Source organism: Pituophis catenifer, unplaced genomic scaffold (assembly GCF_029215685.1).
Source record: "Pituophis catenifer annectens isolate HBS135680 unplaced genomic scaffold, rPitCat1.0.hap2 SCAF_1, whole genome shotgun sequence".
Taxonomy (NCBI): domain Eukaryota; kingdom Metazoa; phylum Chordata; class Lepidosauria; order Squamata; family Colubridae; genus Pituophis; species Pituophis catenifer.
This window is the reverse complement of record NW_027256881.1, coordinates 160,872,665-160,896,994: the sequence shown is the minus strand read 5'-3', so window position 1 is coordinate 160,896,994 and position 24,330 is coordinate 160,872,665. Positions and strand designations below refer to the sequence as shown.

At 40.2% G+C, this 24,330-nt stretch overlaps 1 protein-coding gene across 1 annotated transcript; it reads left to right on the top strand.

The window, feature by feature from the left end:
- Positions 1-1,784: 1,784 nt before the first annotated feature.
- Positions 1,785-24,064, top strand: RCAN2 (regulator of calcineurin 2). The gene is made up of 4 exons (XM_070956668.1): positions 1,785-1,871; positions 15,072-15,245; positions 17,579-17,750; positions 23,839-24,064. The coding sequence occupies exons 1-4, from the start codon at positions 1,785-1,787 to the stop codon at positions 23,997-23,999; spliced, it is 594 nt and encodes a 197-aa protein (XP_070812769.1). The 3' UTR covers positions 24,000-24,064.
- The last annotated feature ends 266 nt before the right edge of the window (positions 24,065-24,330 follow it).

Here is a 24,330-nt window from a genome sequence, read left to right as displayed (position 1 = left end):
TGAGCAGATTAGAGACACGAAAACAATGACACTTCAGTTTACACTCTCCCACCCGACCTCAAGGACAGGGCATGACCTCTCAGACACAATAGGAGTCAGGCAACAATAATTAGAGTACTAAAAGGGTACTCTCAAGCCAGGGTTGGATTCTACTTACCTCCGCTACTGGTTCGCAACGGGAGAGCGCGCACAGAAGCTTCTGCGCATGTGCAGATCATTCATGATGACGTCCGGGCGGATTGATGGAGCCTCCCGCCGCCGTTACCATCGGTTCATAAGAACCGGACCGACCCGGGAGCAACCCACCACTGTCTCAAGCACAGATTAAAGTACATACAACGGACCTAGGAATCTAAATCACAAAGCCCTAAAACCATATAAAAATCCATCCACTCACCAGGTTGTTTTGTCAGCTGTCCTAGAACTGATTATTGCTGAAGTCGCGTCTGACCACCAATAAAGAAAACCTTCTTTTCAAGCAGCTGGCTTCTCTCTTCATTTGGTGGCACCCTTGTTTCTTCCAGCTGGAGACTTGAGCCAATTCTTCCTAAAAAAGGTCATAAAATGGGGCAAAACTGGCTTAACTGTCTTGCTTAGCAATGGTAATTTAGGGGTCAATTGTGATTGTAAGTCGAAGATTACTTGTATACCAATCCAGTGGCCTGTCCATCTCATTGTCATGCCTCTAATATTTAAGAAGCCCCCTTATTCACTGAGGAAGAGCCAACAAGGTCTATACAGTCTGAAAATGCAATCAAGACATGCCTAGTGGGCAACCTATATGTTTCAGATTGTCCGTCATAGCCATCTCCTAATCCATTGCAATGTTGACAATTGCTTTTATCTAAAGAATACCTCCTTATAAAATCTTTTCTTTTCTTTTGGTGTAATATGTAACTGGCCAGCCTTATTTTTCATGAAGGGAGTGCAGGTTACCAACATAGTGTTAGGACCTTTACCATCTTTTTGAAGGGATTTATGTGCATTCCTCATTTCTGTCTCTCTTCTAGTCTGTCCTTGAGAGAAAAGCTTGTTCTATGAGAACCAGGAACTCATTGTATCAGGCACTCATGCTGATTTATGTCCACTGTGGTGGTCATGTGATCTCTTTTGTTATTGTTAAAGGCACATGAATTCTATCAGAAAAAAATAGCAGTAACCATAATGCTAAGCCTGACAGGACAAGCAGGAAGTATTTAGATGTTCCTTTCTCCTTTTCCAAAAGCAGGACATTATACGATATGTGTCTGTTGAATTTTAATTCTCAAGGAAAATTTGAAACACAGAATTAATCTTTTGCCAACAAAGCACTTGACTGACATAGCTATGATGACTCAGGTGCTGATTAGGTTTGCCATAATTGATTTAGTCTGGGTTCAGATGAAACACATAATCATGTCCTGCTTGCACTAGAGATGATACAGCAAAGAGTTGGGGAGGGGGGGAACTGAGCTGATGTCAGTCTATGTGGTGATGTCATTGCAATGAGAAATAGATTTGGCTAGCGCTAGGCTTTGCTTATTTAGCTGGAGGTTGAATTAGGCAGAGACCAGGCACAATAGAAAAGCTGGTGCCTTCCTCCTTCCCTCCCCCCTCTTCGTCTCTCTCTCTCTTCCTCTCTCTCTCTCTTACAAACACACACACACACACACACACACACACACACTCTTACTCTCTATCTCTCTCTCTTTTGAAGTAGCATCCTGACCAGTTAGGAGTTAGAAAGCTCTTTTATTTTCTTGACTCTGGGGCTACATAAGCTCTTGATTTATGTCAGGAAGGAGATGCCAGCCCATGACATGGACTGTGATGTCTCTTCTCTAGTTGCCTGTGTAGTGGATATAGAGGTATTTACCAACCAAGATGTTAAGGTATGTGCATGCCTTTCATTCTGCAGAGATGCTTCTGACAAGGACACTTGCAGGATGACAAGAATGTTTGATGTCCTGCAAAAAGCAGATCAGATTGTCATGATTATTACCATAACAACCAGAATATTGGGAGTCTCGTATGAAAAGATTAGGGAGCTATTTCTTTATCTTGTTTTTAAAATGGATTTGTGATATAATAAATCTAAGAGTTGCATCACAAATGAAACCCTAATTAAATAGTAAATTCTCAGTTTTTTTCCGTCTGATGCCTCACACAAATGACCTATCTTTTTAAAGTAAATTAAGGAATAAATTGTAAATGCATGTGAATGTATGTTTTCTGAGTATAATTGTTCTGTGAGGAAGCTGTGTTGACCTTCAGGTGTTTGTATGTTAATGTATTATTTAACTGAAAAAATATCTTTAGCTTTGCACTGCATAGCCAATATGTGAGTGATTCACCCGAGTTAAAGGGTTATTTCAGCCAAAGTTGGACAGTTTTACTTTTTTGCATAACATTTTGAAAACTTGAGGTGCATTTCTCTGATTTCTTCTTGATCTCCTGTTGTGTACATCAATGATAGTGATTTTTTTCCCTTTTTCCTTAAGATGTTGCCAAACATCTTAAAAATTAAGAAGAGTATTGTGTACACTATTAGTGTACCTAGTCAGAAAAGCTTTCCTTTTAAGTGATATTTGTAAAGAGCACAGTGTATTATATCTGTCCATCTCACTACTGCAGTATAAGGGAAAAGAAAGCCCTGAAGCAGCAGGCAAAATCATTACTGCAAATTGTTTTATTTTCTGTAAATTGTGTCAGTGGCAGAGGATGGATGAAATATATTATCAGTTTGTTTGTTTGTTTGTTTTAAAAACAACTAAAATTCTGAATACAGTAACATCTAGTATTTCATATTCACATTGTGTAACCAATATACTTTTTAATAGATTTATTCTTTTTAGAAGCATGTGATAAGATGAAACTCTCCTGGGCTCCTGAATTTCTTTCTCTGTATTGGGGGTTGGAGGAGAATGTGTGCGTGTGAGAGAGGAGGGGAGGATGGGGGGGTTAAGAATGCAGTATTTTCTGTTTGTTGCAAGATGAGAGTTTGATGTAGTCTGTATAATGTAAAGATGAGGATGTAATCAAATACTAGAAATATATTGGAATACCTAACAGCATCTCGATCAAAGTGAAGCATCTCAATCAACAGTTAACTATCATTTTTCTTTTAAGGCAAACCTAGAATCTAAAGCCTTGGTCAAAGTCACTGCAGTATATAATGGTGTACTCCAAATATAGCCAGGCTGGGGAAAAGCAAGGGGATGATAACCAGATCCAGTCTTCTGGCAGTTTTCAATGAAAAGCTTCCCCTGATGGCAGGGGGTATTCAACATTTTGTTATATATGTGGAAAAAGAGTCTCCTTTTCTTAAACACTTGTTCTCACATAAGAAAAGGCCTCCATTCAGATGTCTTTCAAAACAAGACACCAAGGAGAAGGAATGCCACATAAATGAAATCCTTTGGGCCAGAAAAAAGAAAGAGTTGGAAAATGTTGGGCATTTTTGTTGGCAGCTTATAGCCAGGAGCACTGAGTTTGGATTCTGTAAATCTATTCCAAAGGGTAGGTTCAGGGACAAATGTTGCAGAACTCACCCAATGGAAAGAGAGAACTGCAGCAGTGATTTCCAAGGAGAGCCTTTTGGGGTGTCCATATGGACTAGGTCAAACTTTTTCTTGGGAAAAATGCCAGTAGACATTGGGAAGGGGGAAGAAAAAGGAGAGAGGGAATTTAGTCTCCATTGCCAGGAAGCTACCAAATTCTCCAAAGAAGGAATCCTCTCTACTTTTCATCTGGGGCGCTGATGGTACTCTTGGGCCTGTGCAGTGATTTTTTTCTCCACTGATTGCTTTTCCCTTTTGACCTCCTCTGTCAGAGAAGCAGAGGATAGACCTCCTTTGCTCCTACCATTTGTGTATTGCTCAAGGTAAGATATAGTTTCTAGGAGCAGCAGTGGTGACTGCTTTGGCTGCTTGCTATTTTCCTGGGCAGGTAGAGCAAAGGGCAACAACAGGGAAGACAAGAGGCAGCAGCTGCCATTGACGACCCATATGTGCATTTGGGAGGGCAGTTGTCAGAAAAGGAAGGAGAAGCCACTACCAGTAGTATTTTACATAGTCAAGTTAATGGGCATGTTGCTGAACACCTCTTCTCACCCCCATCCCAATGGGCAAAATCTTGAACAAATGCAACAGATGATCTCTCTGTCTTTATCTCTCTCTCTCTTTTAAAAAAATCATTTTTTCACAAGTTATAACCAATAGGTAAACTGTTCCTGGATATTGGCAATGAGGCTATACTGCTTCTATTTTATAATTTCTATTTTCTTTGCTAGCAGCAGAACTCTATTTATTTTGTATCTATCTATCTATCTATCTATCTATCTATCTATCTATCTATCTATCTATTTATCTATTAAATAAATAAAATCTATCTATCTATCCATCCACTTCTGTTCATCCATCCATCCATCCATCCATCCATCCATCCAGTGGAAGAGTGATGGAGAGAGAGTGAGAAATGATATTTAGTTTAATGTATATAATCTGTTTTGTTCCTCCTATTGCCAAGGAAATCTAAAACGGGTTAAAGAAAATATTACTCAGTTTATCAAAGTTCTCATACAAGTACTGTAACAATAATATATGATTTATTAGTCATATCACATTTATAACATATATGCCTAACATAATTTATGAATATTACTAAATTCAATGCACTTGTACTAGTACTTCTATAGACAAATTTACAAAATATTAGTTTGCCAGTTACAAGTAAAAAAATAACTTGTACATGTTTCCAGAACACTGACAGAAAATACATCAAAGCAAATGAAAGAACTCTAATGTATTTGATGTAGATTGAATGCCAGCACCCTCCAGAAGAAGTTATATTGCCCTTGTGGCTTAGTTGTGGACTTCCTGGACATTGAGATGGAATAGGCCTATTGTCTAATCCAGCAGGGTTCCTCAATTGTGCTCACATTGAATATAATGACATAAATCATGAGAAATTATACAATCATGATACCAGAGCAACTGATTTAAGAGCAGATTATATGGAAGAGTGCTACATCAACATGATGGTTTTATTTCTTGCTGTCTTTGATTTTTACCTTTCTACTTTTTTTTCTTCCAAATCAAATCTTTATTATGGTCAAAGACCAGCAGCATTAAAGGGTGGGTTGCAGCCAATCAAAAAGCATAGAAAATAATCTAAACAATAATAAATATAAAAAGCTAAAAGATATAAACCAGAAGTATATATAAAAACAAAATCTAAAATCTTGTAGCTTTTTATAATTATCATTTTTTAGCTTCTGATATATTTAATTGACTGTACCCTGCCTTCCTTATGCTGGTCTTTGACAGTAATAAATATTTGATTTGACCTTGCTGATTTGATTTGATCTTGCTGTCTGCAGACAAATTCTGCTTCTACTCAGCAGTTTTGTCTCCTTACTCCCAGGGAGGGAGGCAAGGTTACCAAGCATCTCTCTGGTACTGTTGGCTTTGCTTTCTCCTTGTCTCAAGGTTGGCTTTAGTAAAGTTGTCACTCTAACCCACTACTCCTCAATTGTGCAGTAAGAGTGTAATTTGCTCTGGATTGTGTTTCTCCTGAAGGCAAAAGTGGCAAAGGACTTCTTCCCTCCTTTTCCCTTTCATGCTTCATCTCCATGTGCTGATTAAAACAGGGTTCCTCATCTACATTGCAATATGGATTTATAGCATATAGCAATAGCACTTAGACTTATATACTGCTTCATAGTGCTTTTACAGCCCTCTCTAAGTGGTTTACAGAGTCAGCATATTGCCCCCAACAATCTGGGTCTTCATTTTACTCACCTTGGAAAGGATGGAAGGCTGAATCAACCTTGAGCCATTGAGATTTGAACTGCCGAACTGCAGCTAGCAGTCAGTTGAAGTTGCCTGCTGTGCTGCACTCTAACCACTGCACTACCTTGGCTCTTAATATAATATATATAAAATGCATACTAAACTTCTGACTTATTTCCTCCCTCTCCCATTGACCATTTCTTTCCCAAATATTTATCATTCTTTGCCTACTTGGGTTGGAAGCCAACAGGTGAGCTTAAAGTGAGATTTTAAAGAAAACTCAAATGTGAGCTTCCAGCCCTCCTCAGCAATTTAATTGTGCAAGTGATTGCTAAATGGCCACTAAAAGTAAAAACAAAAGGAAGGGTGAAAGATACTTCTCTCTTTTGCACTTCTTCAGGTAAGAAGCATGCCTTTTTCACAAGAAAATTTGGAACGTTTTAGTCTCTTTCCAGCAAGGAGGCCTGTGTGTTCTTCTTTTTTGGTATTATTTTGTGTTTCTTATTCTTGTTAAACACTGGCCTGGAATAAGAACTAAATGGTAACCATTGCTCCATTCCAGGAATCCATAGAGGGGATTCTTTGGGCAAGCATAGTAACATAACAATCTGCTTTTATACACTTTTCCAACACCATGGACAAAGTTGTGGCTACTGTCTTGTTTTGCTACAAATTCTAGTTCCTTGTCTTGAAGGCAGGGATGAAATCCTCCCGGTTCAGACCGGATTAGGCAATCCGGTAGTGATTGTGGCAGGTGGTTCGGAGAACCAGTAGCAATGGCGGCGCGAAGCTCCGCCCACCCGCCCAGGTGTCATTACTTCCTGGTTTTAACCAGGAAGTAATATGTTTTTTACCCTCTGTGCATGTGCAGAAGGTTTTGCGCATGCGCAGAGGGTCTGTGCGCACATGTGACACACGCACGCAGCACCTGCACTTCCAAACCGGTAAGGATGGTAAGTAGATTTCACCCCTGCTTGAAGGGATTTTATAATTTGACTTTCAAGAAACTTCAAAAGTGCAATCATATGCAGGAATATCTTCAGGGATGGTCAATGACATTAGAGTAGTGAGCACAAACAGGAAATTGAAGCCCTGTCTCTTTTTGTATGTTTGAAATGTATGGCTGAAAGGGGTGGATCTTCAATCCCTGGTCTTGTCCACCATTCTGATGTTATGGACTCTTGCTAGGGTCATCCATGATTTTATGGCATCAGCAAAGTGTTACACCACATTCTCGGCTCTGAAGGAAGGCTTCCTAATCTAGGCAAATTGCCCAAACTGGCATGGAATAACATCTCTGGTCCTGCTTCCTATTTCCAGTACAGAAGACACCCAGGAAAGCTAATGTATTGTCTTCTGGAGGTAATCCTTGTTTAATGACTGCCTTGTTGCAGTGATGAAAAAGTAATTTTGTGACTGGTCCCCACACTTACAATATTTTTCAGGCCTGTAAAGGAGATGAAAGTTGAAGGAAGACACAGTTTCACTTAGCAATCACATCCCATAATAACCAAGTTGGTCCCAATTGTGGTTGCTAAATGAGAACTATCTATTCAATCAAAGAACACTTGCTCCAGCAAACAGTGGGGTTGACCCAGCAGTGGAATTCAAAATTTTTTACTACCGGTTCTGTGGGCATGGCGTGGCTTGGTGAGTGTGGCTTGGTGGGCATGGCAGGGGAAGGATACTGAAAAATGTCCATTCCCATCCCACTCGGGGGCCAGACCAGTGGTGGGTTCTCCCGGTTCTGCCCGGTTCCGCTGAGCCAGTAGCGGTGACGATATGACATCACCGAACCGGTTCTGCCCCCCCGCTCCCCACCCCCCCGCGTTATTCTTACCTTTTATTTGGCCCCACCCCCAATCTATTGTTGCCTCCTGAGTCCCAGCTGATGGGCTATAAGGAAAAAAACTGTTTAAACTCTTGCCGTGGGGCTTCAAAGGGCCGCCCTACAGCTGATCAGTGGTAAAAGGTAGTTTGGTGGTAGACCGGTGCCTCCCAAAACAAATGAGTAGACCGGTGCCTGAAAAAATACATGAGTAGACCGGTGCCTGCAAAAATAAATGGGTAGACCAGTGCCTGCAAAAATAAATGGGTAGACCGGTACAGCTCTGCAAGCAGTTAAAAGCCTGGTAGACCAGTACCTCTGCTAAATCCTAAAGAATTGTCACATGACCATCAAGCCACGCCCACAAAATAAGCCCCGCCCACAGAACCAGTAGTAAAAAAATTTAGAACCCACCCCTGGGCCAGACAGAGGTAGTAGTTGCCAGTTTTCCAAACTACTCAAAATTTCTGCTACCGGTTCTCCAGAACCTGCTGAATAGCACCCCTGGGTTGACCCATTTGAGCTGAAGAAGAGCTGACTTGTTGCAGGTTCCATCAGCCAGGGACTGACATTTGGTGGGTCTAAGGAGATGTGCCTTCTCTTCCATGGCACCTGCCTTATGGAACATCCTTTCCTCTGAAATTAGATTAGCTCCATCTCTTAGAATATTCCGAAAGGCTCTCAACCTGGTTATGTTGTCAGGCCTAGGTTCCCAGGGTACTGGAGATTTGCTGAGATGCCTCAATTGTTGATGTGGCCATTTTTATCTTTCTTCTTGCCTTTAGGCTTTTAGATATTAATATGGATTTTTACATTTAATATCTGTAGTTTTTACACTGTTGTTTTATCTCATTGTTGTGTGCCATCCAGAGCTGATTTTGGTTAGTTGGGTGGCTATATAATTTTGATTAATAAATAAAATTTAAAAAATAAATTAAATCCTATTACTACTTTCTTGCTTCAATTAAAAGTCAACTGCTGTAATAATTGAAAATGCATTTCCTGGGATTAACTACTATCAGGAAGGACTGCTGAAATCAGGAAGGATAGCTGAAAATTAACATGTGTTTTTGCTGCAGTCCTTACTATTGTGCATCACAAATAAATAAAACTTAGCTGAAACAGCATGATGCCTTGTGCAAGCAACATCTGCCCTGAACCAAATATTTCCTGGAAGACTGAACTCTGGTTTTAGTTGCATGAATTAGAATTCAGTCAAGAGAATCTTTAAATGTCCTCTCATAAACCTTATTAACCTTATTAAAGGTTTATGGCACATAGAATTAAAAATTCTATATACTTTCCTGTAATGAAACAAATTAAATGTAGGATCAAGACCGTATTTTTCAGAGTATAACACACACTTTTTCCCCCCTAAAAGAGGCTAAAAATTTGGGTGCGTCTTATACTCTGAAGTCTGAATGTAGCTTTTTCAAAGCTTTTTTTCAGCCCTAACGAGGCGCTAGTGAGTGAAGCGATCTCAGTGCTTTGCCTGCTTTTCTCATTGGTGCTCCCTCTCAGCTATGCTTTAGAAGCTGTTTTTTTATCCCCAAGCAGGGTATAAAAAGCGTGCACACTCAAAACCAGCAAACTAATGTGCTGAAGCTGGCCAGACTAAGGATGCTAGCCAGATGAATACCTGGTAAGCAGATTTGTTTTTTCCTATTTTCCTCCCCAAAAGCTAAGCTGCGTCTTATACTCCGGTATTCATCTGGCTAGCATCCTTATACTCCGAAAAATACGGTGCTCTATATTGGTAAAACCAGCCCAATTTATTCTATCCACTAGAATATGCAACACAATTTGTCTTAGTTCACTGAGTACTTAATGCACAAACCAAAATTGCCTTCTAAGCTGTTGATATGAAAAAGAAATATAATATTTCTTTATTTCTGCCAGACTAAGACAATTACGATTGTTATTCTGTGCCAAGAAATAAATAGGAGACTTACTTTCTTCCTGATTTCAGAGCTGAAAAGCCATTTCATTTGTCCACAAAATTAGATATAAAATACAGTAAAACCAATACCAAGGGCCAGTGTAGTGGTTAAAACCATCAGGCTGGAAACTGGTAGGCCATGAGTTCTACTTCTGCTTTAGCCATGAAGCCATCTTGGTAATTTTGGGCCAATTACTCTCTCTCAGCCCTAGAAAGGAGGCAATGGCAAAAGACTTCTAAATCACTTCTGAAAATCTTGCCAAAAAACAGGGACTTGTCCAGGCAATTGCCAGGAATCAAAAACTGATTCAAAGGTACAACAAAACCCAAAGAAGCATCTTATGGTTTCTCTGCATCCAGTTCCCACTTTTACTCAGGATAGATTTTCACTGCTACATGGCTTACATTTCTGGAACTTCAGATTTTATTGCTTATTCCATATCCCATGTTCTTTTGTAACACCTCACCTAACAAACAGTTCTGGAGAATTGTACAAATTTGCACACTCTTTTGTGTTAGCCAAAACTGTGAAGATTGGAATCCTTTGCCGCCAATTTAGTATTTATTTTCTCTATTTTAGGAATTACCTGATGATAATTACATGTTTAGATATAGTAACTGGCCACTCATCGTTAAAAGCCAGATTGAGACACAGTGAAATGTCAGCTTTCTGGATCTTTGTGCAATGAACTTTGCATACAATGGTTCAAGTTCTGTGGTGATTTGCATCATTTGCATCAATTTATGTATTTATGCAATGTCATTTGCATAATTCTAAATTCATATTTGTGTAATCTGTATCACTGGTATAATGAACTCATCACATAAATCATGTTATCTGTGTCATGTGGATCACTGCAATAACATGCTCTTCGATTTACCACACCCTGGGAATGATCAAACTCCTTTCTGTAACAAATGTATCGGTATTAAAATTAGGCTTCACTGCATTTAGGTGTCTGCAGCATCTACTTTGTTGTACTATTGATTAATCTGTTTATTGGGTTAAAGAAATAGCAATAGACTTTTGCACTATATTAAGACTAACATATTAGCTTCGGTGCCCCATAGCCTAATTTGGCAGATACAATGGGAAAGAGAAAACAAGGCAGAAAGAAATGTAATGCAGAAGATACAGAGTTATTTTCTGGAGTAATTATTCATGATTAGGTACAGGGCAGATAGTTTTGCACTGGAGAACTTAATACATATCATGTCTGTGGAGATTCTCAGAGGTCCAGGTCATGATTGTCTCAAAGGTGCTTTCTTTCAAAAGGCAACTGTCTTCCTTGTTTTGCTACAAGACATTTTGCTTCTCATCCAAGAAACTTTTTCAGTTCTGACTGAATGGTGGAGAATGGAAGGATTGATATTCCTTGGAAGGATTGATATTCCTTGCAGTCATGTGGTTGTTATCCCTCTTTGTGAGAGTCATTGAGGCCACTTAGAGGTTTATCTGTGCCCTCAGGGTCACCTGAATCCTGTAGTCTGCATTTTTTCCTGGAAATCCATGATGTCAGCACTTCAACCTGCATTTACTCTAGTGCTGACATAAGAAGGAGAAGAGGGGGCAGCTGGCAAGAGGACGCTTGACATTTCACCTACTTATTTTCCTTGAAGATAATATCCCCTAGGAGATGAGAGGGAGGGGGATATTCCTGGGAACTTAAGTAGTAGATATGGGGAGAGTGATTTGGAAGAAGGCCTATGAGACGCAGAGATTTGGGGAACGGAAAGGGAGGGTGTGGGGGCAGGATGTCAGAGTTGGCTACGCCATGATTGGGGCCAGATTGTCGTGCTTAATAAAATGAAAGATTTCTTCAAAGACTATCTGTTTGGAAATGCAATTTATTTTATTTGAGACAATATCGAAACCTGACACATATACATATGGATATATATCATACTATAATACATATCATATCATAAGAACCTATGTTCTATTCACCCATGTTAGAAAATCTGTGGCATACAGTTTTGTGTGAACGGCTATTGTTAAGGAGTTTGTATTGCTCCCATTTGCTCCCTTGAGCCCTGCTGACGCAGTGGTTAGAATACAGTATTGCAGGCAAACTCTACCCACAAGCTGGAGTTTGATCCTGACGGGCTTGAGGTTGACTCAGCCTTCCATCCTTCCAAGTCGGTAAAATGAGGACCCAGATTGTTGGGGGCAATATGCTGACTCTGTAAACCGCTTAGAGAGGGCTGTAAAGCACTATGAAGCAGAATATAAGTCTAAGTCAGCGGTTCTCAACCTGGGGGTCGCAACCCCTTTGGGGGTCGAACGGCCATTTCACAGGGGTCACCAAAGCCCTCTCTCGCCCCACCCCCCACGCCTTCACTCACCCTCATCCTCTGCCTCTGTTGGATCGCTAAGTCGCCGTTTGCTTACCCCGCCCACTCCCAATCTATTGCTGCCTCCGGAGTCCCAGCTGATGGCTAGAGGGGAAAAAAAACTTTAAATTCTTGCTGTGGGGCTTCAAAGAGCTAGCTGCAAAGAGGTAAATTCCTGGAGCAGATTTTTTTCCCTCTAGCTATGCTGAAAAAGCGAAATTGAAAGTAAGCAGGCTGCAACGTGACAAAATGAGGCAGAGAGATTTCTTTTTCTTTTTCCTCACCAAAAAAGGTAGGTGCAAACATGGGAAATTTAGGGCAAAAGAGGAGAGTTCAAGATTTTAAAACACAAAAGAAAAAAAGCTCTATTTAACTAGGGAATTGTAATAATTGAGATACTATTAATTGGTTAAGTTGTGGTTTGGAGGAATATATGGGGGAAATTATTTGGTTTATTATTATTGGTAAATATAATTAATTGATTTGTAAGAAATTGGATTGCATGGAAATAATTGGAATATTCATGTTCATATTGATTAATATACAAAAAAGATAGTTATATAACTAATTGATTTATATTAAAATGTTGAATTTGTATTAAACAACTGTATTACATAATTACATAATTAACCAATGTGAGGATGGATATAAAAAGAGATGACAATGCGAAGGGGTATAATATAGAATAGAAGGGAAAAATTGAATTTGATTAAGATTAGAGATGAGGATGAAGGGTAATATTGTTTTTTAAAAAAAATAGATGAGGAATAAATATGGTAAAAAGGAATATAGAAATTGTAAATTTAATTGAAATGACTAAATACTGTGTTGGAAGAAATATCCTTCTGGGTTCTGCTCCAAGTGGGGAAAAAGACACTGGAAACATGGAGACTGCTTGGAAAGATGGTTTAATGGTGGACAGGATCACATGGCTTGATGCGGCCCATTGTGTTAATTTCTGTTGCTATTGTGTTGCAAATGTCCTTTGACAAAGGATTGACTTTCTGCCTCTGGCCCATTAACAAAGGGTGGGGGGCAGGAAGGTGGGAGCTGCTTTGTCTGTAAAATATGCTTCTCCATTTCTCATCCAGGTAGGGAAATATAATATTCTGCCTTTTTAATATTTCCCAAAATATTTCATTCTTCTAGGAAAGGGGTGGGTGCTAACCTCCTATAACTGTTTAAATTTGTGAACCGGCCAAATATTCTGTTCAAAGAAAATACGTTGTATGTTTGTATGCGTGTTTCTAATTATTGCTATTTATTGCTATTTGTTCTCTTTTATTCTTTAAAGTTTAACAATTCATTCTTTATCTTAATATCTTAATATTTGTTTGGGGTTGGCTTTCTTCCCTTTCATCTTTTTTATTGTACAGCAATCTTTCTCCTCAAACCTACCACCTCTGTCTTTTCTTTCTTACTTACTTTCTCTTCCCCCCTCTTCTTCTTCTCCCTATTTCCTCTTTCTTTCTCCTTCTCCTCCTCTCTTTCTCCCTCTTTTACCCTCACTCCTACTCTAATTTCCCTTCCCTTCCTTCATCCCTCTCTATTGCTGTATCCTTTTATGCATATGGACTACTCAGAAATCACATTTTTCAGCCCTCTGGGTAGTCCTTTTGTGCACAGGGACTACTCAGAGGGCTGAAAAAGTTATTTTTGACTGGTCCTCGCACTTTTGACCTCGAATTTACGACTGTCCTCACATTTTACGTTTTTTGCCCTAACTTATACCATGTTGAAGAGAAGCAGTTGTGAAATGAGTGACATGGTTGTTAAGAATGCTGCACAGGCATAAATGTGAGGATGGTCATAAGTGTGAGGACCAGTCAAAAGTGTGAGGACCTGTCAGAAATGACTTTTTTCAGCCCTCTTGAGTAGTCCCTATACATATAGCCATGGCCACCCAGTCACATGACCAGCTAGCCACGCCCACCCAGTCACATGACCTCCAAGCCACACCCACAAAATAAGCCATGCCCACAGAACCGGTAGTAAAAAAGTTTAGAACCCACCCTTGGTTGGGGGTCACCACAACATGAGGAACTGTATTAAAGGGTCGCGGCATTAGGAAGGTTGAGAACCACTGGTCTAAGTGCTATTGCCATTGCTCCCATTCGTATATTGTATGACCATGACCATGACAATGTCTTCTAGTTCTTTAAGCTGTGATTACTTTGAGCCCTGGGAAAGAGGCAAGGTCAAACCACTTCTGAAAACCGTTGCCAAGAAAACTGCAGGGACTCATCTAGCGTCAACAGGCATACACAAGTATGATACTATATAATGTGCCAAAAGTACCATGTCATCGACACAAGTTTCTTGCCCAAACTCCAAGACAACCACTATTTATGGATGGCATGTTCTCACAACAGAGTTTCAATCTCCCTGTCAAGTCACACCACTCAAGCTGGCTGAAGCTGGATCAAGTTAAGATTAAGGTTAGGAACATGGTATTTTCCATCCAAAAATGGAAGATTTCCTATGGAGACATTCAGTGTGACTTGGGAGTAGTTTTTTAGTGGGAGAGTTTTTGATCTGCTGGGCTCTACCGGATCTACAACACAACTTTCCCCTCATATCTTCCTTGTGGGTATAGATGTGTGAATCTATGCTTCTGTAGCTATTTATGTCCAGTCCAGCCAGAGAAAACTGACTCTTGCTGGTTTAGCCCTTTCCTTTTCTTTCTTTTTCTTGTGATTCAGTGATAGATATTGACTTTTGGGAAGCGGGTATGCAAATATACCAACAACAACAGATTAATGTGATGTGGATTCTTGGGCACAAAGGATGCAAGTGAGTGAGATACTGAAAAATATATGAAAAATCAGTCCCTTGGAAAGCAGTGAGATTAGAGTGAAAATGAGTGAAATAATTGCAAGGAAGGGATTAGAATTAAGGGATTCAAATTATACAGTTCCAAAATATTATATGGCTTTTTAGCATCATCACAGTAAAGTATTCCTCAGCCCTTCTTCCCCCCTTCCCTGTCGGTCAGATTGATATATGTGTTGAGTATTGTTTTACTACATGTGCTTACTTTATACTATGGTATAAAATTGATAAAGGAAAGAGTTTGGGTATATAAAGATAGTTTGGTCCTAAAATTCAATTTTCATCACTGTTATTTTCTTATATTTATCACATTTACAGAGATACAATGGACTTTCAAGATAACCAGATAACTTTTTTACCATTACAGGAGAAATTTGAGAGCTTGTTCCGTGCTTATGATGACTGTGTGACATTTCAACTGTTTAAAAGTTTTCGACGGATAAAAATTGACTTCAACAACCCCAAATCAGCTGCTAATGCTAGAACGGAACTTCATGAAACACAGTTCCAAGGGAAGAAACTAAAGCTTTACTTTGCAAAGGTAAGATTCTTTTTTACCCAAGCATTTTCTTCACCCAGATGCAAATAAGGTAATTTAAATTTTGAGCATATTAATGTCAGACAAGAGACCAGAAGGAATCATAATAATGTGTGTATGGGTAAAGTGTACAAAATAGTAATCAATCAGAATAGAGCTGAAAGGGACCTTGGAAGTCTTCTAGTCCAACTCCTGCTCAAGCAGAAGACCCTATGCAACTTGAGACAAATGGCTATCCAGTCTCTTCTTAAAAACCTGCAGTGATGAAGCACCCACTGGTTAATTATTCTCACTGCAGTCTCACCTTAATTCCAGGTTGCTTCTCTCCTTAATTAGTTTCCATCCATTATTTCTTGTCTTGCCCTCTGGTGTTTTGGAAAAGTAGTCGACCCACTCTTCTTTGTGGCAGCCCCTCAAATCCTGGAATACTGGAAAGTTAACTTTAGTCTGAGAGTCAGTTTGATATAGTACCAGGCGAGGCTAGAAACAGGGAGACTGTGAGTTCCAGACAGCCAGCTTGGGCTAGTCATTTTCTCTCAGCCCTAGGAAAGAGGCAATGACAATGGCAAGCCACTTCTGAAAAACCTTGCCAAGAAATGTTTAGGGACTAGTCTAGGCAGTCTCTGGAATTGGACATGATTGCATGGAAGAAAAATAAAATTTCTGTCTGTCTTGTTTTGCCCCATGATAATCGAAGCCAAAAGAGCAGTCACCTGCTAATCTGAACTAAAACGTTTTGGTACCTTTGTCATGTCATGATCTATATTTTCTTTATGGTATCACTTAAAACAGTTTCATTTTGTCATATTGCAGGACCAACCAAATTTACATAGAGGCAACATGAATTAATGTAACTGGTGATGAAGCACCTCAGTCAATATTTCTAAATATGATAAATAGATGACTAAGATACATGGGTTAGAATTTCATTGTTCTCAAGCTCTAGTCTAGCTTCTTTCCCACTTTTCTTATGTATATACAGTGTGAAATTATGAGGAACATTTTTAATAGAATAACAGAATAAGAGAGTTGGGAGGGAACTTGGAGGTTTGTAGTCGAACACCTTGCTCAAGCAGGAAACCCTATACCTGTGATGGCAAACCTATGGCACGCGTGCCACAGGTGGCATGCCGAGCCATATCGGTCAGCACGCGAGCTCAGCTCCGGCGCGCATAATAATGTTAAGAGGTTGCTCATTGTTGCAGAGTGTAAGATTTCCATTTCTTTTTTTAAAATTAAATAGTCAGGTATACTGTATAACTTAGCTGAAGCAAGGAATCTTGTGAATGCTTAGACATCACCTTTTCTGCCCTTCAACTGTAGGATTTCTACAGAGAACAAAGTCATCCCTTTATTTTCTTTGCAGATCAAGTGTGGCACCGGCTGTCAAAAAGACAGATTTAGCTTGTTTCCATTGGCCTTATAGACAGCTACATTAGCCCATCCCTTTAGAAAGGGAACACAGTTATGAGTGTAATTCAATACTACCTGAAAATAGCAGAGCATTTATTTGTGGATCCACTTTCTGTCCTTTACTGCAGCCTTCTTTTCCATTCTGGTGCCTTTCAGATTAGTAGAGTCTGTCATCTGCATCTCTATAACTGTCTGGTTTGGTTCTGCAACCCAACAAGACAGACACAGACTTCAGAGGATAATTAGAACTGCAGAAAAAATAATTGCTACCAACCTGCCTTCCATTGAGGATCTGCACGAGTCAAAGAGGGCTATGAAAATATTTACAGACCCCTCGCATCCCCTCGCATCCTGGACATAAATTGTTTCAACTCCTACCCTCAAAACGATGCTATAGAGCACTGCACACCAGAACAACTAGACATAAGAACAGTTTTTTCCCAAACGCTATCACTCTGCTAAACAAATAATTCCCTCAACATTGTCAAACTAGTTATTAAGTCTGCACTACTATTAATCTTCTCATCGTTCCTATCACCCGCCTCCTCCCACTTACAACTGTATGACTGTAACCTTGTTGCTGGTATCCTTGTGATTTATATTGACTGTTTCCTAATATGATTTGATTGCTTATTTGTTCCCTATGACAATCATTAACTGTTGTACCTTATGATTCTTGACGAATGTATCTTTTCTTTTATGTACACTGAGACCGTATGCACCAAGACAAATTCCTTGTGTGTCCAATCACACTTGGCCAATAAATTCTATTCTATTCTATTCTGTTGAGACTGAAACCAACAATCGTCTGGAAATTGGTTCCAAAAATAGGGGGGGGGGTATTGGACTGAACATAATTGTTTTATTCTTCTGTCCTTACTCTCCTGAAGCAATACTCTGTTTTGCCCCTCATCTCTGTAAAGGTCCAGACTCTGGAGAATGATGGAGAGGCCTTCCACTTGGCTCCACCCCAGCCATCCAAGCAATTCCTCATCTCACCTCCAGCCTCTCCTCCTGTAGATTGGCAATCAAAGACTGATGATACACCAGTCATCAATTATGACCTCCTGTATGCTGTTTCTAAACTGGGACCAGGTCAGTTTCATGATTCTTTTTTATTTTCAAGTTTAGGAACTGAAGACCAGAAAACAAAGCAGACATAATGAGTGCTTATGTCTGCTATTATTGTTGAACTCACCATTCTTCTTTCTAGTTGCATAAGAGTGATCAGGTGTAGCAGTATTCTGGGGCTGCAGGAGTGATGGATGTTGATGAAGGGGCACAGGAGAGTGGACTGCCATGGGTATGGCCACAGCCAGTATTCCCCGAGTCTGCCTTTCCGATTCACTTTCTTTCATGCGTATGTGCATTATCTCACCGCTCTTTTTCTCATTTCTCTCACACTGTAGCTTTTCTCCATCCAACTTTTTTCATTTTCACTCTTCCTCTCTCTTTTTATCCTCCCAGCCCCCTAAATTAGGATCCCTGTCTGTATTCTTTTTTCCTGCTTAGCCTTTTCTTATTTGTTGCTCCTTATTGTATTGCAGAAGCCCTCTGGCCTCCCCCCCACTCCCTCCCTCAGCAAAATCCATCTTTGTAATAAAAATGGTCAACATAACTGTTACAAAATTCCCAGGGTCTAATCTGCGCACCCTTATTTTTAAATTGAAATTGGCTGCACTCAATACCAAAGTCGAAAGATTTGGGATCTCATACAATAGAAGAAATGAGACCACAGGAGCAAAACTTAAATAATAAAATAAAATGATTTATTTGTAAAGTTTCAGTTACCAATTCCTATTAATTCACTCATTCCCACAGCCTTACAAACCACCCCTCCACTAGGTTGATTGGGAATTGGCTAGGATTTTTGAAGACAACATTGCATGCAGCAGATGGACAATCTCTGTCAGAAATCTTTCAGTGACCTTTGGGACTCCATAATTTTTTATTCACTGTACAGGCTGGCAAAATGGCTGTACCTCATTCCATCAGATATTTATTTATTTATTTATTTATTTATTTATTTATTTATTTATTTATTTGTCTAATTTATATGCCGCCCTTCTCTGTAGACTCAGGGCTGCTTACAATGCATTATAGCAATAGCCTGCATACTTTTATGTATATACCTGCTTATTAGGGCTTTCGGCCCCCCCAAGCGGTGTTGTTCTATACAAAGCTGGCTTATTGCCCCCACAATCCGGGTCCTCAATTTACCTACCTCGAAAGGATGGAAGGCTGAGTCAACCTTGAGCCTGGTGAGATTTGAACTCGCACTAATTGCTGGCAGCTGGCAGCTAAGTGCTAGCACTTAACAGCACTTAGTCTGCTGCACCACCGAGGCTCTTCACCGAGGCAGAGTGGTTAGACTGAAATAGAATTTAAATTGGCCTGAGAGTTAATTTTTTTGGCCAAAGATTGGTCTGTTTGTCCTACATAGCATCCAGAGGAGCATTGCTGCCAGATGATGGCAGAAGAATGTGTGAATCTTCTGCATGAAATAATTGGGATCTGTTATGGTGCTGTTGGTATATATAGGAACAAGCTAGACGTCTGGGTTTGCTTCCAGGTCTGGCTCCCAAGTGAACATCACTGTTTTGTTGTTTTCTTTTCTTGTGAGAATCTGCTCAAGATTAGGTGGTTGTTTGTATGCATATATGGACTTGCTGCCCAGTACCTAAGAAAGAGCAGTATCCTTGTCCAGTATGGACTGTAGCTTATTAATAGTGTGTTTGAATGGCTTGAACTGGGAGCTGTGAGAAGACCAATGGTCTTCTTTGTTCTGTTTCTGTAGTCTGGCTTTTAATAGGTCCTCCTTGGGAATTGATCTGACTGTACAGATTTGTCTGTTCATCTCATTGGGTGAGTTGAATCCTTGTTTTAATGCTATATGTGAAGTGGATCAGAATAAATATGGCGGTAGCATAAAACCTGGCAATAGATAATAGATTGGTGGTGTCTTCTGGATGGAAGCTGGAAGCATGTATTGTATGCATTGCAATTTGTGGGCTTCCTATACATGTTATTTATGTGTGTCTGTTGTACCATTTACAGAAGTAGCAATAGCAATAGCACTTAGACTTATATACCGCTTCACAGTGCTTTACAGCCCTCTCTAAGTGGTTTACAGAGTCAGCATATTGTCACCAACAATCAGGGTCCTCATTTTACCGACCTTGGAAGGATGGAAGGCTGAGTCAATCTTGAGCCCATGAGAATCAAACTGCCTGCAGTACTGCATTCTAACCACTGTGCCACCACAGCTCAGTTTTGTAGGAGGACTATGTTAATCTACGGTGGCAAAAAATCAGGAGGCGTCTGCTAGCAACTTTTCTGGTGAATTCATTTTGTTAAAAGGCACAAGCTCTTTGTGTTAGTCTGATAAAAAGTTACCAGATTCCAATTTTGGTCTTAGAATAATAGATCTTCTATTGGTAAAAATTGATGTCTGCCTTTAATGAGCACAAATGGTATCTTGGAACATTTATAATATATTGAGCTTCTACATAAGAAAATTTTAAATTATAAATTAAAATCCAAATTGTTTTTTTTTTTTGAACAAAGAATTTTTATTGGTTTTTTTTTAAAAAATTTTTCAAACAAATCAAGCAAATCAATTAGACATTTGTGCAACCCCCCCCGTCCCTCCCCCGTCCCCCGACTTCCCAGAAGAAAAACAGGGTATAGATTTTACCAAGCATACATTAAATATGCTAAATTAATGCAAGACATTAAAACTCCCTAGACCCCTTAACTCCCCTTCTACAGATTATTCATCAACCTCCCTTTAAACACAAAATAACATATAATCCTTTAGCCCTAATAATTTTTTTTTAATTAAAAAACCAATAACAAACACTAGTAGATAATACATACTTAATGATTTGGCTATTCCTCCTGCTTTTGTTCTCAATATTCAAATATTTTTAACAATAACTAAACCTTAATTAATCATTGATTAAACTCTCAATTCATTTAGTTAATCATTATAGTTAATCATTAATACATCAATAATTAGGCCAGAAAAAATTAATCTTCCCTTCTTCCTTTCTTTCTGTATTTTTTCCAATCTTTCTTCCTCCCTCCTTCTTTTATTTTGAGGAGGTTTTGAATTTTAACTGGGGGTTGATGTATCTTTAAGACTTGTCCCTTTCTCAAAACTATTTCCTCTGATTTAGAGCCCCCATCTCGACTCTTCTTGCTTGTATAGACAGTCAGTTCATAGAACAAAGAATTAACTCGATCAGTTTGCAAAGAAAAATCCAGTTGCTGCATTTCAATTAATTGTGTGAAAGCCTCTGCCAAATCCTCCGAGACCTCGTAGAGCTGATCAGTTTCTTCTTCCTTCTGCTCCAAATTATATTTTTGAAAAGTTCTGTCAGTTAATTCCAAAAGGGCAGGAAGAAGATTTGAAGATTCTTGAGGGTCAGCCAGTTCCAGCTTCTCTGTCTTAATCAAAATGTCTCCTACATTGTCATTATGCTTTCCTTCAAAAACATCCCCAGTTGCTTTTTTATCCTCCACCAGTTCTGTAAGTTTTTGTTCCATGATTGCTGTAAAGTTATTAATAATTTCAGTTTGATTATTCATGGCTTCCTTTATAAATTCTGCAAAGTCTCTGAAAAAAGCCTCCTGGCTTTGTGTTTCAGTTCTCTGTGTCATTTCTAACGGCATTACAGAGCCTCCACTTTCAGAAACTCCTTCCTTGGAAGCCATATTATTTTAAAAGAAATTTTCTTTTCACAGCCATAAAGTCTCTCAAACAACTTTCTCAAATTTATTTGTAATTTATCAAGCAAGATAGTCTTTTCTAGACCCAGCTCTCAAATCCAGCAGTTTAAATCCAGTCTCTGAGCAAAAGTCTATTAACAAGCACTTTCATTTCCTACTTTCACTTTCATACCCACAAAGACACCATTTCCAGCTAGAGCTCGGCAAAATCAAATAGAAACAATGTATCCCAGGAGTTAAGCATATACTTGCAAAAGCTTGTTCTCCTGCTTCCGTTCTGTCTGCTTTTTGAACTCAGTTGATCTTCTTCTTGGCAGCAGAGTCGGTCGCCGGCGTCTGGCTCCGTTTAAATGGAGTCGCTACGGATCCGGAGCTTCAGTGGGCTGAACGGGGAGCTCTCACCCTCCAAGCCCCTGGAATTGCTCCAGGGGCTCCCGGGGAGCTCTACCCTCGCCCACCGGCTCTCCTCTCCTTCTTCTCCCAAAGGAGAGGTTTTTAAGCCATCTGACAGCTGATTAGCGCTGTCAGAATGGCTCGAATGGAATCACGGGGCTGGTGGTCCAAGAAGACCGTCCGCCAGGCGGTGCCAACCGGAAGCCTCCAAATTGTTATTTTACTGATATACTGATACCCTAGTACAGTGATGGCTAACCTTTTCTGGACTGAGTGCCCCCCACAGGCGCCGCGCCTACCTGCATGCACGCCCCCCCACATGTGTACATATCCCCCCCGCATGCACCCTGCCTCCCGCACATGAGCTCGTGGGCCCCCGTGCACAGCCCATACCCCACACATGCACTTGCGCCCCCCGCGCACATGACCCGCCCCCTGTGCATGCGTGGCAGAGACCCAAAGAACTGCTGGCTAGTGGGAGGCGCGCTCGCATGTGCGGCACAGTTGAACTAGAGCAACAGCTCGCATACCCACAGAGAGGGTGCTGTGTGCCACCTCTGGCACGCGTGCCATAGGTTCGCCATCACAGACCTTGTACTTTGTGTTACTTTAATGACTTGTTTCATTCAAGTGACCTTGCATTATCATAGATTGTGGCAGCACCTGGTAACAGTAACTGATTTTTAAAAATCTGAATTGGATGTTCTTGGATGAGAGACCCCCAGGAAATACCAAGGACGTGGCCCGCCCTAGGAAATCATAATCACAGTGACAAGCTGAACAAATTCCAGTTCTAACACAGGAGCATGGATAGGCCCAAGCACCAGACACTTTGGCAGTTCAGTAGAGAGGCTTGACTGGTCACATTTGCTGATGATCTTTGGCAGAGCTGGGATGGTACTGGTGCATCCAGTCTGGTATTCCTTGATCTCTCAGCAGTTTTTAATATGATTTGTCACAGGGTCCTTCTGGTCTGGCTATGCAGGTTAGGAGTGGGGGGCACTGTGTTGCAGTGGTTCCTTTCTTAGTATGTTCCACAACCGGTGTCTCAAGGCTCAATCATCTACCCTCTCCTGTTTAACATCTACATGAAACCACTGGCTAAAGTCCTCTGTCAGTTTGGAATTTGACATCATCATGACACTAATAATACCCAGCTGTATATCTCAACTCTGAGCTGTGCAGGTGAAGTTGAAGTTACCCAGTCTCTGTAAGGGGCAGAATAGATTTCAGCTCAATCCAGCCAAGACTGAGTAGCTGTGGCTATTTGTCCACACAGGGTCAGGGATGTTTCCATCATTAGTCTTGGATGGAACTGCACTTTCTCATTCTAGACAGGTATGCAACTTGGAGGCCTTTCTGCTTGAAGAGCAAGTGGCAACTGTGGCCATCAGGTCCTTCTGACAGTTACTCATGCCTTAGTCATCTTGTTACTGGATTATTGAAATGTGCTATACATGGGGCTACCCTTTGAGACCATCCAGAAGTTACAATTGGTACAAAACGCAGTGCTGGAAGCAGTATTGGGCACCTCTCAGTGTGCCCATATATATCACTGCTGCTACATGAGTTGCACTTATTGTCAATCAGCTTCTAGGTGAATTTCAAGGTGCTGCCATAAAAGGTACCTAAGGCCTGAATATCTGAGAGTCAACCTATTTACAACTGTTCCTGCCACCTATTATGTTCTAGCAGAGTGAGAATGCTTCAGATCCCTACTGTTACATGTTGTCGTCTTATGGGACCAAGAAAGTTTGCCTTCTCTGTTGTGGCTCCTGCCCTCTGGAGCAGCATCCCCCCAGAGATATGGACAGTCCCTCTCTCTTTGGATTCCAAGAAGCACTTAAGATCTAGTTTTGGTATCAGGTCTGCAGTTAATGATTTTGTGGGGCCCCTCATTTGATTTGATTTTTTTATTGTGTGATTGTTTTAGTCCATGTTGTCTGTAGGGTTGTATGTTTTTATCTTTTTTATTGATTTGTATTTGTAAGTAACTCAGAGTCTACTGGAATGGGTGACTATAAAATAAATGTAAAATATTTTTCTTGACTTCCAGGTGAGAAATATGAACTACATGCAGGTACTGACTCCACCCCAAGTGTAGTTGTGCACATCTGTGACAGCCATGCAACAGAAGAGGAGGCCCCAAACAATATACCAAAGCCACAGATTATGCAGACTCGACGTCCTAGCCTACCATCCTCCATGTGTAGTTGATTTGCCCCAAGAACATACCTTCTTTTCTTTTCTCCTAGTAGAAGTCAGCCATGTCTTTCTGTGTAATCCAGTATTTAGTTTCTTAGCATATTCCTTGTGTGGTAATGGAGCCTAAGCAACAACAGGGCTCTGAAAGTGTTCTTTGTAACCATTTTTATGTCACATTCCTGTAGAACAGAAGGAGAAGAGGAGATTAGAGGTGGAGGGATTTCCCAAACTTCTTAAGGCTGAAACCTGGGATAAAGTCAGCAAGCTTTTCTTTTAAGGAAACATATATCAGATTTCAGTGCACAAAGTAAGATTCTTTAAATGCTATTCATTAAATGGAAGT